This window comes from Triticum dicoccoides, chromosome 7B, assembly GCF_002162155.2.
Source record: "Triticum dicoccoides isolate Atlit2015 ecotype Zavitan chromosome 7B, WEW_v2.0, whole genome shotgun sequence".
Lineage (NCBI taxonomy): Eukaryota > Viridiplantae > Streptophyta > Magnoliopsida > Poales > Poaceae > Triticum > Triticum dicoccoides.
The window spans coordinates 663925259-663941230 of record NC_041393.1 but is presented as its reverse complement, the minus strand read 5'-3'; the positions used below and the strand labels follow the sequence as shown (position 1 = coordinate 663941230).

The following is a 15972-nucleotide window of genomic DNA, read 5'->3' as shown; positions in this document are numbered from 1 at the left end:
TAGCGCTACTTGTATCTAAAACTAAATCTCGGGGTTTCCTCTACAGTTTTCAGCAAAAACTATTCTGTACTGGGAGATCAATTTAGGGGCGGAGCATAAGGTAGAATAGTAATGTAAAGGAGGACAGATCCTCTTAGGCACGTCAACTATGGGGCAAATCAATGTTTCCTTTTGGTATTGCATAGGCATAAACTGAAGTACGATTAATAATTCTTATAAAATTTCAGGCCTTTGGGTTTTCACCTTCCCAATTATTTATATCAACCAAACTACATGACTTGTAGACTTACTCATAAATGAAAAGTAGGAGAACGAATCAAACATGAACATCGCATGTAGGCAAACTTGGATTCGAAACCATGTTTTCAACTCAGAGACGAGTACGGAAGCTGTGGATTATTTCCAAAATCTAAATCCAAACTTGTCTACTCCACCAACTTGACCATGACAAGTCTAATTGTCAAGCCAGATTGTTTGCCATAATCTCCCCCTAATTTTGACTTGTTCTCTTTATAGGCACAACTCATTATTACATACCGAACTAGCAATTTTGTTGAATACACCATCCGCTCCTTGCGCAATACATGATAGCAGCCAACTAATCATATAGCCTCACCTAGAGACATGTCATTGAATACACCACCCACTAATTTGAACTTGATCTTCTTGCGATAAACACAGATGACAACTAGACTAAGAAAAAGTAAAAAATAAACAATATGCATACTCTACTAACATAATTCAAAAAATACCACAACCCTTAACCTTGTCGTGCATTCACCATCAGAGCAACACATGTGCATCAACAATGTGCGTCTTATGGGATTAGCCTCCGCCTTCATCTTCGGTTATTTTTTGATTGCGGCCATGTCGTTTAATGTTTTCAAACTCCTGACAATGTCACCTTGGAGGCCGGAGGATTAGGCGTGTGAGGTGACTCCCTCAGATCCATCCCTAATCTTCAATCCCTTGGAGGCCTTTCCCCTTGAGTTCTATTCAAGTGAGATTGAATGGTTACATTCTCGCGGGGAGTGGAGATGGGGTGGGTGGTGGTTGTGGTTATATACGCTAGCTGTCCTTGACAAATGACCAAGGCTATCCAGGGGTCGGGTGGGTGGTGCTGGTGGTTGTGGTTATATAGGCTAGCAGTCCTTGACAAATGACCAAGGCTACCCAGTGATGTGGTAGCTTTTACCTTAGCAATTCGCCATGTAAGACCAGGCGGGATCCCGGGTCGAATTAGCTATTCCTACAACAATTTCGTAATTGAAACTTGAACTGATTTTCAAACCATATATCTGGAGCTTTGCAAAATTCATAAATATTTGGCATACTTAGTCGGTGGCAGAAATTTGGCTGACCAAAATTTTGGCACAGTACATTTGACAAAACTTGTCGAAAATCGACAAGTTTTCAGAGGTGGGCTAGGTAAGTTGGTGGTCATACCACTTAGTAGCCAAAATTTTGGTCTGCCTAAATATTGGGAAGCCAATTTTGTTGTTATGAAACCAAGCAACCTCATTGTTACCACTTGAAAAAAACTGATCGAGGGGCAATATTGGCAACCGAAGTTGAAATAAACTTGGTAGTTGGCATAAAACTAGATGTTGCTTGACTTATTGTTTCTCGATGTAGCTGCGTCATTTTGCTTTTGGGGGAGACGAAAGCAAACTTAGCTATGATTCTCTTTTATGTTCTTTTATTAGCAGTTAACAATGTATAATATCCCCAATAATCATGCCTGCACGCGAGGCTTCCAACTAGCAAGCATGGTTCTCATACAAAACTAGTTTAATATATATGGAAAGGCTTGAGCAGTCAACAATAGTGTGCTTCTTCTTTTCTTTGTATTGAATTCAGGATTAGGTGCCTTAGTTTCATTTTCTGAATTAAATATTCTAGTTACGATTTCACAGTGTAGTGCTTCACTGTGAAACGGAACTCAATTTTATATAGTTGACTTCGGCTGAAAACTCATTTTATTGTGTATGTAGACCGCCGAAGAAGCTATGACACCTATTGAATCAACTTTCTCTTTAGATGTGGACTCCAAGTTGGATTGGTAAAAATGCATTTCCATTTGGTAGACCATTATCTCAATGGTGTTCATTATTACCATTGATCTAATGGTTTTCTTGTTGCGTTTTGCTAATTCTTTTCCCAATTCTTTGCTTTCCTCATGCTAGATAAATACCCATGCGTTTCTATGGAGAAACACACATACTATGTTAGCGTTGCTCAAAATAATGATACACATCCTCACAAAAATAAAATAAAATAATAATGATACGCATGTTGCCAAGGTCCAAGAACATGTGTATTTGTTATGAGCTTCTATGCCTAAATATATACACGTAAATGTGTGGTAAATATGTAGAGAACACTTTATACAATTGGGTGATACAAACATGCTAGAACTAGCCAACTAAGGTAAACATGCTATGTATAAACTATACATAGCTAACAACCCCTTTTCAAAATCAGGGTGAATCAGACACACTTAGTTTGGTCAACTGAAGCAAACTCTGAAGGCACATACTCAAGACTAATAGCTTGATCATGTACTTGTGACTGTGTATCAAGCATCAACACTTGTGACTGTGATTCTGGTCAGTGTGTGTATGCTTATTGATGGCAGATAACAAAGTTGAAGCATATTAGTTTTAGATTCATTGGAGTATTAAGTCCTTCAATTGAAAGGTTGCAAAGAGCAGTTTGCATTGTCCATTTGTGCCATTTTCTGCTTCTAATTTTGTTGGTTCTTCTAGCAAGCATACTCCATTGATCCTGATTGAATTCCCTTTGCATTTTCTCTATCTGTGGTTCTATACTTCGGTGATGTAATCATTTTAAAGCTGGACCTAGATATTAAAATAACAAACAGTTGTGAATAGCATATATTGAGAGGACTCCGCTATGCAACTTTTGACATGCTTATCACATGCTGTTATTTATAGTGAACCTTATTTACTTGTATTTACAGGGAAACAATTGGTACAATTCTTGCCCGGGGCCACAGCCGTGTACCTGTGTATTCAGGAAGCCCTAGAAATGTTATAGGTCTCCTGTTGGTAGGTAAAAATTATGCCATGGAGAATTACTTGGTGATCTTTTTTATGTACTTTACTAACTTTGAACCATTTAAATATTATTTAGGTCAAAAGTCTTCTGACAGTTCGTGCTGAAATAGAGACGCCAGTTAGTGCTGTTTCCATTAGGAGGATTCCAAGGTATATACCCCAATTTTATTTAAATATAAATTGGAAAACATCTCTTTCAAAATGGTATACAATTGGTCGAATTTTTGGAGTGTCCGTGTTGCTCTATTAGTAGTACTAGTGTATAAACTGTTCTGACATACAATTGGTAAATATTAATCTCTCCCAGGGTTCCTTCAGACATGCCTTTGTATGATATACTGAATGAGTTTCAGAAAGGAGGTAGTCATATGGCTGCTGTTGTGAAGGCAAAGCCTAAGAACGCACCACCTCAGGATAAAACTGAACCTGGTATGGAGTCGGCTGGGGCAACACAACTGACTGCACCCTTGCTAGGCAGTACTGATGAAAGGGTGGATACTATTATTGTTGATACTGAAAGACAACAGAACATGCAGGTTAATAGAAATAAAGCCCACTCGATGCAGTCGAATGATACACCGTCAAATGCACTGGCTCAGTTATCATAGGATATGGATAATGGTAGTGTCATTGGTATCATCACACTGGAAGACGTATTTGAAGAACTCTTGCAGGTAAGATGTGAACACACTAAGTTGCTCTTCTTTGGAAGGTAGTGTTGTCATTTTTCTGGTGTATGGTGGACAACTGCATTTGGAATTTAGGAGCAGAAAAACACAGTACATATGGAGTAAACTGTAACAATAGAGGTTAGGTGCATAAATTTCAGCCTTTGTATTGCAACCACCAATTTAACTCTACATTGTTCATTGAACAACCAAAGTTTTGTTTCTCAGGGAGAGAGATACACTGTTTTCGCCATAATTTACATAATTCAGTTTAACCATTTTGGCAAATTGGAAAAAAAATACCATGTTTGAACTCGTTAAGTATACATTTCGTTTCTGCATATGGCCAACTTGTGCACGTAACACAAGTACTCCCTCCGTCCCATAATGTAAGACGTTTTTTGACATTAATGTAGTGTCAAAAAACGTCTTACATTATGAGACGGAGGGAGTAAATATGAACCATGTTCTGTACTTCCATCCAACATTCTTAACTTTCTCTGTCATGATAATGGAATTAATTGTGTTGCCATGCCATGATAATGGAAAAACTTGTTGTGGAAATCAATTTTGCTATGCATATACTCTTCATCTCCTTCGTCCATTTACCCAACACATGGCGTACTAAATGACTATCTCTAACCACATATGTACTCACAACAACAACAACAACAACAAAGCCTTTAGTCCCAAACAAGTTGGGGTAGGCTAGAGGTGAAACCCATAAGATCTCGCAACCAACTCATGGCTCTGGCACATGGATAGCAAGCTTCCACGCACCCCTGTCCATAGCTAGCTCTTTGTCGATACTCCAATCCTTCAGGTCTCTCTTAACGGACTCCTCCCATGTCAAAATCGGTCGACCCCGCCCTCTCTTGACATTCTCCGCACGCTTTAGCCGTCCGCTATGCACTGGAGCTTCTGGAGGCCTGCGCTGAATATGCCCAAACCATCTCAAACGATGTTGGACAAGCTTCTCCTCAATTGGTGCTACCCCAACTCTATCTCGTATATCATCATTCCGGACTCGATCCTTCCTCGTGTGGCCACACATCCATCTCAACATACGCATCTCCGCCACACCTAACTGTTGAACATGTCGCCTTTTAGTCGGCCAACACTCCGCGCCATACAACATTGCGGGTCGAACCGCCGTCCTGTAGAACTTGCCTTTTAGCTTTTGTGGCACATATGTACTCACATTGCCAGTTTTTTTTTTTAATTCTCAAAAAGTTGGAATTGTATATCTACACTAAGGTGATAAATTGGTCAACGTACTACATAACCACCTCTAACCAGATCTATAATCAGATTGCCATGTTTGTTTTGATTGTTTCTGAAAAGCTCTAGCCTTGTTACTATAAGTCTGGGCTTTCAACTGGAAGTGTCATATTTGTTAAGTTCTTTGTTTTGATTCAATTCAAACTTTTTGAGTTCCTCACCATTCTGACTTTTGGAGTTTACAGGAGGAGATAGTTGATGAGACGGACGAATATGTTGATGTCCATCAAAGGTATGTCTCATCCTTCCCGGAGCTACCTGCTCCTGGCATTCTTCACCTTCTGCCAAGTGATACTGTATGCAACTTAATTCCCTCCCTCACAGGATCCGAGTGGCTGCTGCAGTCGCTGCATCAGCAGTTGCAAGGGTTCCATCTTATCGAAAATTATTGAGTCAAAAGGTATGTTTCCACTTTTATTTATGATGCAAGCTGATTAACAAAATATACATGAATATCTTGCATGATATGTTATCCTAGCACAAATATTTCTCGACTCTTGAAATTTGGAGTATGAGTCAATTTTCTTAATTTTGATCGTTAGAGATGATACTATAAAATTTTGTGGATAGAGAGGGTAGGTATGATATGAATACAAATCTTGTTATCTTGATTTCGCTGTTGTTTGTTTGTCCAGTAGGTAACTGCTCACAAGATTTAGACAGAAAATCTCCTTCAGTTTGGTTTTAACATTAACATATACTTCAATGATAGGCTTCCGGCAAGTTTATGAGCTGTGATTTTTATCTTTAAATCACCGCCTAAACTTGTCTTGCAACAGTTAAATTGTAGTTAGAGGCTTAGTAAGAAGTATCTGTGTACCCCATTACTTAGGTCTAGTCTCTAGTGCGATCTCCCGAAGAGATGCTGTCGTTCTTGCCTCGCCAGACCGGATGTAATAAAATCCCAAATGGCCGTGGAGGCTCGTAGTCGTAGGCCAGACCAATTCACCCTCTCTTAATTACAAAGATAGACTTGCCCAATGTTGTCTAGAATTCAGTCTCACCCAAACCCATGCTCCTGTATCTATCTCATCTTTGCTGAGATGCTGGTTTTAGTCCAATCTGTATTAACAGTGACGTAGCCTTTTTGTCTTGTTTTGAAGATCATGGTTGTTCCTAATAACAGTTTTGTCTGTGCTTCCATGAATTTTTGGTGGAAGTCCCTTAGATGTTCAATCTTATGCATTTCCTTCAGGGTTCACAGGGACAGGGTCAGCCAGGGCAACAGCCTACCGGAATTCTGAAGAAACCTAGTGGTGATTCAAACAAGTCAAAAAATAAAGTGAGCCTTGTTGAGCCTCTTCTATAAAACGGGAGGTAATTTTAGATGTATCACATCAATGTAAAGATGGAAGAACACAGGGGTATTGGGAAACTTTTTTCCGTTCTTGCAATCTTCGGCAAGCAATAAATACAAGCGAACTTGCTCTGTAAATTTCAAGTACAGCAACATTTGATGACCACTTTTGAAACCACTGATCACTGAACCATGAACATAAAACTGATTGGAATACTGACCGTGGATCACTGAACCATGGTGGGTGAATCCTTTTGTTTCTTCTGAGATCAGTGAATCCTATTCCGTGCATGCTGCATGGAAAAATGACCATGGGCTGGGTTGAGCGGATGTTGGGCTGGCCCATTTGCTGTCAAAGTGGTTTTTGCTATTTCCTTTTCCTTCCGTGATTCTTCCGGTTTCTTCTTTCTGGGTTTTCCTTTCCCTTTTCCTTTTTTTCATGGGTTTCTTCTGAATTTTTACTGTTTTTTAAAAGCATAAACATCTTTAGAAACTCATGAAGGTTTTTAAACTATTCAGTAACACATTTTAAAATTTGTGAGCAATTTTGTAACTTGTGAACATTTTGTAATACAATGAATATTTTTAAAATACATGGTGAACATTTTAAAGATGTTCATGTAATTAAGTATTGATGAATGTTTTCAAAATGTGTTATAATTTTATTCAGTTACACGATGAACATTTATATGTACGTTCACTTGTTCAATTATTCATCTTTCACAATATGATTTCCCCCTGTTGTAAAACTTACTAACAATAAAAACCTATGAAATAAGAACATTTATTTCATGAAAGAAATAAAAAGAAAACTAGTGAACTGAGCTGAGCTGTGAGTTTGCTCGTATGTCATAACGCACGGAATAGAAGGTCTCAACATGGTGGAGCAACACTAAATGGCTGGCGCACGCCAATTTTGTGCCTCCAGGCCGAAACATTTGTGATCCACTCTGCGTTAAATCATGTGAAATCATGTGAAATCATACTTCTTTGACCCAACAAATCATGTGAAATCTCTCCTGCTTCAAATATGTAAGACTACACTCTGCGTGATCCAAACGCAGTCCAGTGAGAACTTGAACTTTCACATAGATTCAACTCGTGTATTGTAAAATTCCATTATAACAGTCCAATTAGATCCCGCAAATCAGACACAAGCAAGGTCTCCTCTTGCAAGCAAGGAAGTGGATCCTCTTAACATCCCGAAGGAATGTCACGAAGCTACAGTGACATGTGAATGTAAAACGAAGAAGAGATGTCAAGAGCTACAGTGAAATACTGTAGTAATTACTGTGCGGATTTACTGTAGCATGTACAAAAAATTAAAAAAATAATTTTATTGCACCGTAATTTTGTTTGTATGTAATTTTTGTAAATGTATACAGTAAATTTGTAATTTGCAAATTAATTATAATCATTTTAGGCTTAACCATGCTTCGCCCGGCGACAAAGAATGCACCCGAGGTCGCATGACGTGCTTGAAAGGATTGGTATGGTTGATTAGAGGGGGATGAATAGGTGACTAACAATTTTTATAAGTGTATATCATATTTGATTACATGGAAACATGTGGGGCCATGGCTTTGACTTTAAAAGGATATCCCGGTATAGTGTGTTGTTTTGTAGAACTTTTAATTACCGTAAGCAATCCATATATCAATTATAATATAGTGTGTTGGTATATATGCAGAACATACTGTGTGCGCCAGGATAGCTTTGATGTAATCTTTTGGCTGATTACAAATTGCAATGCAGAATCACTGATATTTTTCTAAGTTATTCCATTGCGTGTTCTATTTTGTGTGAAACAAATTTTGGTATGTGATAAGCGAAATGATATTATTTCTTAGATCATGAAGTTATCAATACAACATGGACTGGAATTTTCATGTTATTTACCTACTGATTTTGTTAGAACAATATGTAGAGTATAACAAACATAACAAGAGAAAACTTTCAGGCACAATGGCTTTTGACAAACCGCGCGGCAAAGTGCGTTTTTGCTTCTGGTTTGATTCATATCTGACGGAGGAGAATCGTAGTGAAATGGAAACACATTTTGTACTGTGTGTCCTGTGTCCGACTTCAGGATACATATTTTTTACATTGATTTGTACCCCTTCAGGGCAACAGAAATGACAAAAAACACACCCCTCTGAGTAGAATTATAAGAAATGCCTTGGCGGAAGAAGCTAACGGCATGTGTAAGGTTCCGCCTTAAGCCATGGCGGGAAGTACCTGCATGCATCTTGCATGGCGGAAGCTGCTTTCCGACTTGCCGCATGGCGGAAGGACGTGTGCCAGGGGCAGCAGCGCCTGCGCTGCATGGCCCTTCCGCCTTGGGGCCTGCCGGGATGACTGGTCACACACAAGATACCAGATCATCTTCCTGTCTTCAGTGACGTGATGGCGACGCTGAACAAAGAAGGTTAAGATCCTTCCCCAACGAGGCGACGCTGAACAAAGAAGGTTAAGATCCTTCCCCAACGAGGCGATCGACTTTATAGTTTGGGATGGATTTGAAAACCTCAAGCGAGGATGACGTGGCGGCGGCAGCATCCTCGGGCTCCGCCATTGCGACGGCGTTTGCTCCAGCGCCGGCGCAGAGCTTGGGAGGTATCCAAGAGCATATGCAGATTGCGGTCTGCATTGATGGTATCTCAAAGATGATGGATCGTGTGCTGAGTCAGTGGTTCGTGGCTAGTAGGTATGGTTTCCCCCTCCGACATCTCTGTTGAGAGGAGGTGCCAGATCTGAAGTTCGAGGCGTGTCCATGGTGTTGCCCCACTCTCATTCGTTCAAATACAATGGCTTCGCCCTTGGTGAATCACCTTGCAGCAGATCCATAAAGTTGCATATTAGTGATGGAGCCACGTCGAGCTCGGGTGAGAAGGTGACCCTTTATGTTTTTCTTTGATGGCTTTGTGGTGGTGCCAGAGACAGATGATAGACGTTGGTGTCCAGCTCAAAGAATTATTTGGTCTTGATTGTAATTTTTTTACTTGGTTGATGATCCTTTATGCAAAGGTTAGCGTTCTATTGTCTTTTCAGTTTTATCATATTAGTGTCTATATGGTTTGTATTATGATTTTTATGATATGAATGAGACACATGTTATCATGAAATAAAACACAAGATACACAACAAGGTTGGCGCGTTAACTATTCGGCCCGGGACGCACGTACACGATGCTAATGGCTTCGATCTGTTCCGGCAAAACTCATGCACACGAGAGAACGGGGACGCGGTTGGTTTTGCAAGGCTCCTGTATTTCGCAGTACGTAATGTAACAAAAATCAGGGGCTTTGCTACACCTAGGTACAACACCTACGTAAACCTACGTAACATTGTTACGTGCTCTTACGTATCTTCCTATAATCTAATTCTCTTCCCGAATCCTCTAAGGGCAAGGTCTGATGGAAAGGACAGGGTTTGTCAAAGGCGGCGAGAGAGGTTCTTGTAAAATCTGTGCTACAGGCCACTCCAACTTACACCATGAGCTGTTTTCATCTCACAAAGAAGATGTGTCGGAAACTGACTTCGATCTCCTTAAAATTCTGGTGGGGTGCAGCAAATGGTGAAAGGAAAGTGCACTGAATAGTATGGGATAAGATGTGTATGGCAAAGCGGGATGGGGGCCTCGGGTTCAGATATCCGGAGGCTTTTAATCAAGCCTTGCTAGCTAAACAAGCATGGAGGCTCTTGCAGGTTCCGACTTCTTTATGTGCGAGGGTGCTCAAAACTCGATATTATAAAGATTCAAGCATCATGGTTGCGTCGTGTCCGTCCGGGGCTTCCTACACATTTAGGAGCGTACTACATAGGCGTGACTTGCTGCGGGAAGGCACCATATGGAGGGGATGGATAGAAAATCAATATCCACCATGCTAATTGGATTCCTAGGGAAGGAAGCATGAGACCATTGGGTCAGACGTACATGCATGGGATCACTCGGGCCGCTGATTTGCTAACCCCATGCGGCAGGCAGTGGGACAACATGAAGCTACAGAGTATGTTTACCCAAAGTGATATTGAGGATATCAAGCAAATCAAGGTGGGTGGACCAGGGATGGATGACTACCAAGCCTGGAACTATACGAAGCCAGGACAGTTTTCGGTGAGATCCGCTTACCACTTGAGGATGAGGCTTAGCAAGGGGGCAACCGGACGGCCGGGCCCCTCGTCCTCAGTTAAGGATCACCAGGGATGGATGGCGTTATGGAATACAAATGTGCCAAATAAGGCAAAAATTCATATGTGGCGAATCATGCGGAACGGACTAGCGGTGGGTGCTGAGCTATACCGAAGGAAAAATAAAGGACGGCGTTTTCTGTGTGGTGTGTGGACGAGAAGAGACGCTCTATCATCGCTTCTGGGCGTGTCCACACTCTCAGCTGTTCTGAAAAATCCTGCAGACGGAGAGAGGAGTTGCGGTGGCGATCCCGCCGTGTTCTGTTAGCTCTTCTAGTGCTCTTGCATCTTGGCTACTAGGTTGGTTTGTGGCAGCCTCGGATGATGAACGAGCAGCCATGGTACATGCCACTTATGGGCTGTGGCTAGCACGGAATGAGGCAAAGGATGGGAAGAGGATCGCTGCAGCACATGAGATTGCGGCGTCGACGGCATCCTACATGGCAGAGTGGACAGCCACTCACGAGCAGAAGACAACCACGGTGACTACGAGGGAGGTGCAGCGATGGGCGGCCCCGGAGCCAGGTTGGGTAAAAGCTAATGCTGATGGAGCAGTAGCTAGACTTGGAGGAAAGGGCGGTGGCGGGGTCATCCTCAGAGGTGACCAAGGTGACTTCCGTGCGGCGGTGTGCACTTTCATTGACGGTCGCGTGGATGCCGAGATGGCGGTGCTCATGGCCTGCAGAAGAGCGGTCCAACTAGCACATGAAATTAATGTTCAGAGATTACACCTCGAGACGGACAACATGGGGGTGGCAAGCATGCTTGCAGACCCGAACAAGAACCTCTCGGCCTCAGGTCCATGTGTTGAGGAGATCAAGCAGATGATGTGTGGATTCAGCGAAAGGAAGGTTTCGTGGGTAAGACGATCGGCAAACTCCGCTGCTCATAAGCTAGCGAAGGTAGGAGTAGGAGATGAACTCTGTAAGATTTGGCTTATGGTGCCACCAGACTTTGTGTTAGATGTGATCTCCGAGGAGATCCCAAACTTTCATTAGATAAATAAAGCGGCGAGAGTTATCCTCAAAAAAAAAAAATCTCTTCCGGGCTTCCGGCCCCTGATTCTCGTTGGTGGGGCCGGGCGGTTTTCTGTTCCAATTGAACGACACCAAAGTCAGCCTTTACGTAGGTTTACGTAGGTGTAGCAAAGCCCAAAAATCAGACTCTTTCTTTTTTAGGGGCCCAAAAGTCAGACTCGAGAGGTGCAGGTGCGAGGGGGCAGCATGGCCACATGACCGGGAGGAATTTAGATGGGGAAATGGGTGGTATCCATGCATTCTTTGGCTCGCTTTCTGGAGCAATGCACGCCAAATAGGGTACAAACACGTCCGACTTACTGTAGCTGACAACCAAAACAATCACAAACACCGTCGTCAAGCGAGGAGCGATGACCGACCATAGGGGCCAATTTCACCGCACGAACGTGACACTGACTACTTAATTGTCTGTAATAGTGATTTGCTAATTTACTGTGTCCAACGGTTGCACACTGGCTTCGCTTCTTTTCCAATAACCCCAAGAGTTTATGAAAAGTTGCAGAGAAGACTCTGAAAAATTGTGGAAAAGCTCAATAATTTTGGAGAGGTAAAAAAATTACCGAAGAATGCTGAAAAGTCAAGAAAAACCACTTGGACTAGAGGAAAAATAAGGAAATTTCCAAGAAAAATGATTTTATTTTAGTGGCCACCTCTTTTTCACCCCTTTGCGGAAAGAAATCCTTCCACTCAGCTCATTGCCGACCTGGTTTCCGCTAGAAGATGGAAGATTTCTCTACTCAAGAGCAATGAACATCAAATGCTGTAAATACGAATAATTCAAAGGAGAAGTAAAGATCACATGAAAATTTGATGACCCGCAACCACGAGAACGACTATAGTGACCACGACTCAAAGGGGCTCTCATTGGGGAAATAGCTAGTGCAGATTTATATATACAAGAAAGGGATTCTATTGAAGGGGAAGAGAATTCCACATCCCCAACAAAAAAAAAACAGTCCGCCATGAAACAGAAGGATCCAGGCTCACGCACGTCGCACGTACACGGTAGTTTCCTCTGGTCGCTTGTTTCCAATCTGCTAGTTCCCGGCTTCCTGCGATCGGGAAAACCTACTCCCTGCCGCCGCCGCCGCCTAGTAGATCATCTACCGCCGAGAAGGGAAGGCGACAGGAAAGCGCCGTAAAAGGGTTAGTTTATTTTTTTAGGATTAGATGAGTTTGTTTTATAATGTAATCGTAGAACTACATACAAGGAAAATTAATTAGAATTTTTTTGATTCTCTCCTTGTGTTTGTGTAGACATGAAGATGAGGAGAGATGAATCAATTCATAATTTTTTATGCCAATTGGTTCAAGCTCTCAGCCATGTGAACATGATGCAAACGCAAACGATCTGCAACCTAGCCAAGAGAACAACCCTAGTCCCTCCTGCTAAAGGTGATTATAAGCCTGATTAGGGGAAGTGGATCCTTCCGATCTACGTTATTTTTCATCGGCGGCGGTTGCTGTTCTGGGGTGCTGGTCCTATGGGGCCTTAGCACGACGACTTCCCGACTGTGTACTACAACAAATTGTGCCCGGCTCCGGCGATGGAAGGGCGATGACGGCGGCGCGTCTTCGGCTCGCTTCAGTGCTTGTAGTCGTCGCTAGGTGGTCTATGAATCTGGATATAATTTTTATTTCTGGTATTCGTTGTACTGCCATGATTGAATATGAATAGATTGGAAGTTTTTCCGTAAAAAAAAAGAGCCACCATGGACCTAACGATGCATGACTTCCTCTGTGCCTCCATGGTACGACCCCTCTCATCAACTTCAAATCTTTTAATTTATTTTGTCTAACATGAATGATCGTTGATTGATGGACATGAAAATCAGATTGGAATCGATTATTTGCAGTACAATGTACCAAATTTTGCTGTATAAATTAAATACAAAATGAAGTTGTCTTTCAAAGATGGACAATTTGGTAGTCTTCTTCTAGTGTTTACATCAATGAAAACATGGTTTCAGTTTTCGCCTTTTACACGGTCTTAATATTTTTTTGCTGGGTCGAAGCTCATTAGTGTGTGAGAGCTCAAGTTAGGAACTCGCCCCCCTATACCAAATTCCTTGCTCCGTCCCTGTGCATATGCATGCACTAATGACAAAAAATGATGTCATCCTAGATTCTTCCCGTTTAAAAATTCAAATTGTAGCTCAAACCTTCGGTCCAATTCAAAATTCGTTTTTACCGTTAAATTCGACGCGACGAGACCTTCGAAAGTAGATCACATGTTGGTATGTTTCTATTACTTCTTTTCTGGGTCAAAAGATACCAGGGCAGAGGGTATATAAGTTATCAGCCCCGTGATGCATAAGTTACCACACTTTTTACGCGGAAGTTACCAGTGTGTCCTCTGTCAAAGTTACCACGATGTTGTACCTTACTTATCAGGTCTTCAATGCATAAAGTACCATGTTATTTACAAAGAAGTTACCGGGGTATGTTTTCAATAATTTTGCACGGGTCAAGAGGTACCACAATATTTGTTAGTAAGTTATATTAGGTATGCGGTGTGTAAATTACCATGTTATTTACACAAAAGCTATCGAGATAGGTTTCAACAACTTTTTTTATTAAAGTAATCACGGTGCATGTGTCAATCGGTGACCATGTGAACTAGTGTGGAACATGCAAACGAAAACATTGAGCAAGCATGAAAGTAAAAGTAATTGATGGGAAAATAAATAGTGAGTACGTCGAGAAGGACAATGTTCAAATTTTCATTTACACATTAATTTGTTTATGAGAGAAAAGCCAACCGAACACTGAGCAAGCGTGCAAAAGGTTGAAACAAAACTTGGGAAACGCCAGATTTAGCATAAATTAAAATATAGTGCCTCCTTCCATTGGACATTAGCAACACCTTGGTGGGTTGGTCCCTGGTTCCGTAATATTGTTTCTGGCCTGTTTTGTCAAGGCTTGAACTATTGTGTGAAGATACACTATCTTTTCTATACCTACCTATTAATAAAGAGAATAGGTATTCTTATAGTCTGTCATACTTTTTTGAAGAAAAATCTTTATAATTTTTCTAATCAACCCGCACTCCAATTTTTGGTATGTTCGCGTGTTGGATTGGGATGGATTTTGTTGGTCAGTCCTGGGCCGCCTTTTTTGCTTGGGCCTTATTAGGAGCAGCGAAAAAAATAATAGTCCTCAGGTGAGATTTGAACTCACGATCTCCCTTATTATACCACAAATACGTCTACAGACAACCGAGCTAGCAAGCTTTTGGATTAGAAACAGGTTCGTTAACAAATAGTCCCACATCAATTCTTTATCCCAGATTCCACTAATTTATATGCATTTATAAGTTTCCCAAAATATCAGGGAATAAAGAGAAAGACTCAATAAAGGAGGACACATGCACGCATAATTAAGCGAAAATTGTGGGAAACTAAAGAGAGAGATTTGATGAGAGAAGAGAGCAGGGAGGTTCGGGCGTTGCATCGTGCATGGCCTGGGTAATTAAGCCGAAACGCAAGAGGCATGTATTGATGCATTAGGCGGAAACCTCAACATGCACGATTTGATGACAAAAGAAAGCGGGAGGAGTCTTGCCAAACATGTATAAGAGCAGCATGCATAATTGATGCATGAATGTTTTCCTGCGACCAAATTTCATTCTTTTTTCAAAACGAATGTTTAATTGATTCAAAGTCATTGCTGCAATCGGAAAAATACCGCAAGCCTGGCATCTAGCGGAAGCACATCAATACAGCACCAGTTGCTTCTATTCTTATTTACTGGAAAAGTCGGACTACCATGTTGGAAAACTGACTATGCATACACTGCAATGACGCTCAGGGGTATTTCAAGTCGGAAGGACGAGGTTGTAAAGCCGGCCACATGAACGCTCCAAGGATGCATATCGTTGTGAGGTTAATCGGTGTTGCTGCAAATTGTATGTGTGAAGTTATAAATCTAACTAAATATAGAATTCAATATTTTGGAGAAATAAGTTTCCTTACCATCGGTGTTAAGGCTCCTTTCGTGATTAATGCGCAGCAGATATACATTTCTTCTGCACCTCGGCGTGAGCCTCCTTGCAGTGGTACTATCCCATGCTAACATACTATGTTGATGGATGTTTTAATAAACATGTCAATTTTTTCTCCCATTGTAACGCACGGACCTTTTTGCTAGTATATTACTTAAAACGAATGTAAGGTTCTACATTTTACTTTTCTTTCCACCATCCCTTCATCCAACCTTCCTCGTATGATAATCAATCACCTTAATTTACTTATCTTCTAAGCTAATTTCATTTAAAATTTAATCACCAAACTTCTCATCAAATCTCTATATACTACTTAAAAATTAGGTTCCACGTTTTACTTTTCTTCCCACCACCCCTTCGTCCACCCCCCCCCCCCATGTGATAACCACTCACCTTAATTTACTTACCTTCTGAA

General features: G+C 41.4%; 1 protein-coding gene across 4 annotated transcripts in view; it reads left to right on the top strand.

Annotated features, from left to right (window-relative positions):
* LOC119337372 (DUF21 domain-containing protein At4g14240-like) overlaps positions 1–6587 on the top strand; it is a 10817-nt gene extending 4230 nt beyond the window's left edge. The window contains exons 7-14 of one of the 4 annotated variants that reach the window (XM_037609498.1): positions 1995–2062; positions 2984–3071; positions 3157–3230; positions 3388–3509; positions 3608–3754; positions 5215–5261; positions 5354–5429; positions 6225–6587. In XM_037609498.1, coding sequence (XP_037465395.1) covers positions 1995–2062; positions 2984–3071; positions 3157–3230; positions 3388–3509; positions 3608–3621 — 366 coding nt within the window. In that variant the 3' untranslated portion in view covers positions 3622–3754; positions 5215–5261; positions 5354–5429; positions 6225–6587. Of the gene's footprint in view, positions 1–1994; positions 2063–2983; positions 3076–3156; positions 3231–3387; positions 3755–5214; positions 5262–5353; positions 5430–6224 lie in introns of those variants that run through there. The other 3 variants (XM_037609499.1, XM_037609497.1, XM_037609500.1) reach the window with 3 other exon arrangements.
* The last annotated feature ends 9385 nt before the right edge of the window (positions 6588–15972 follow it).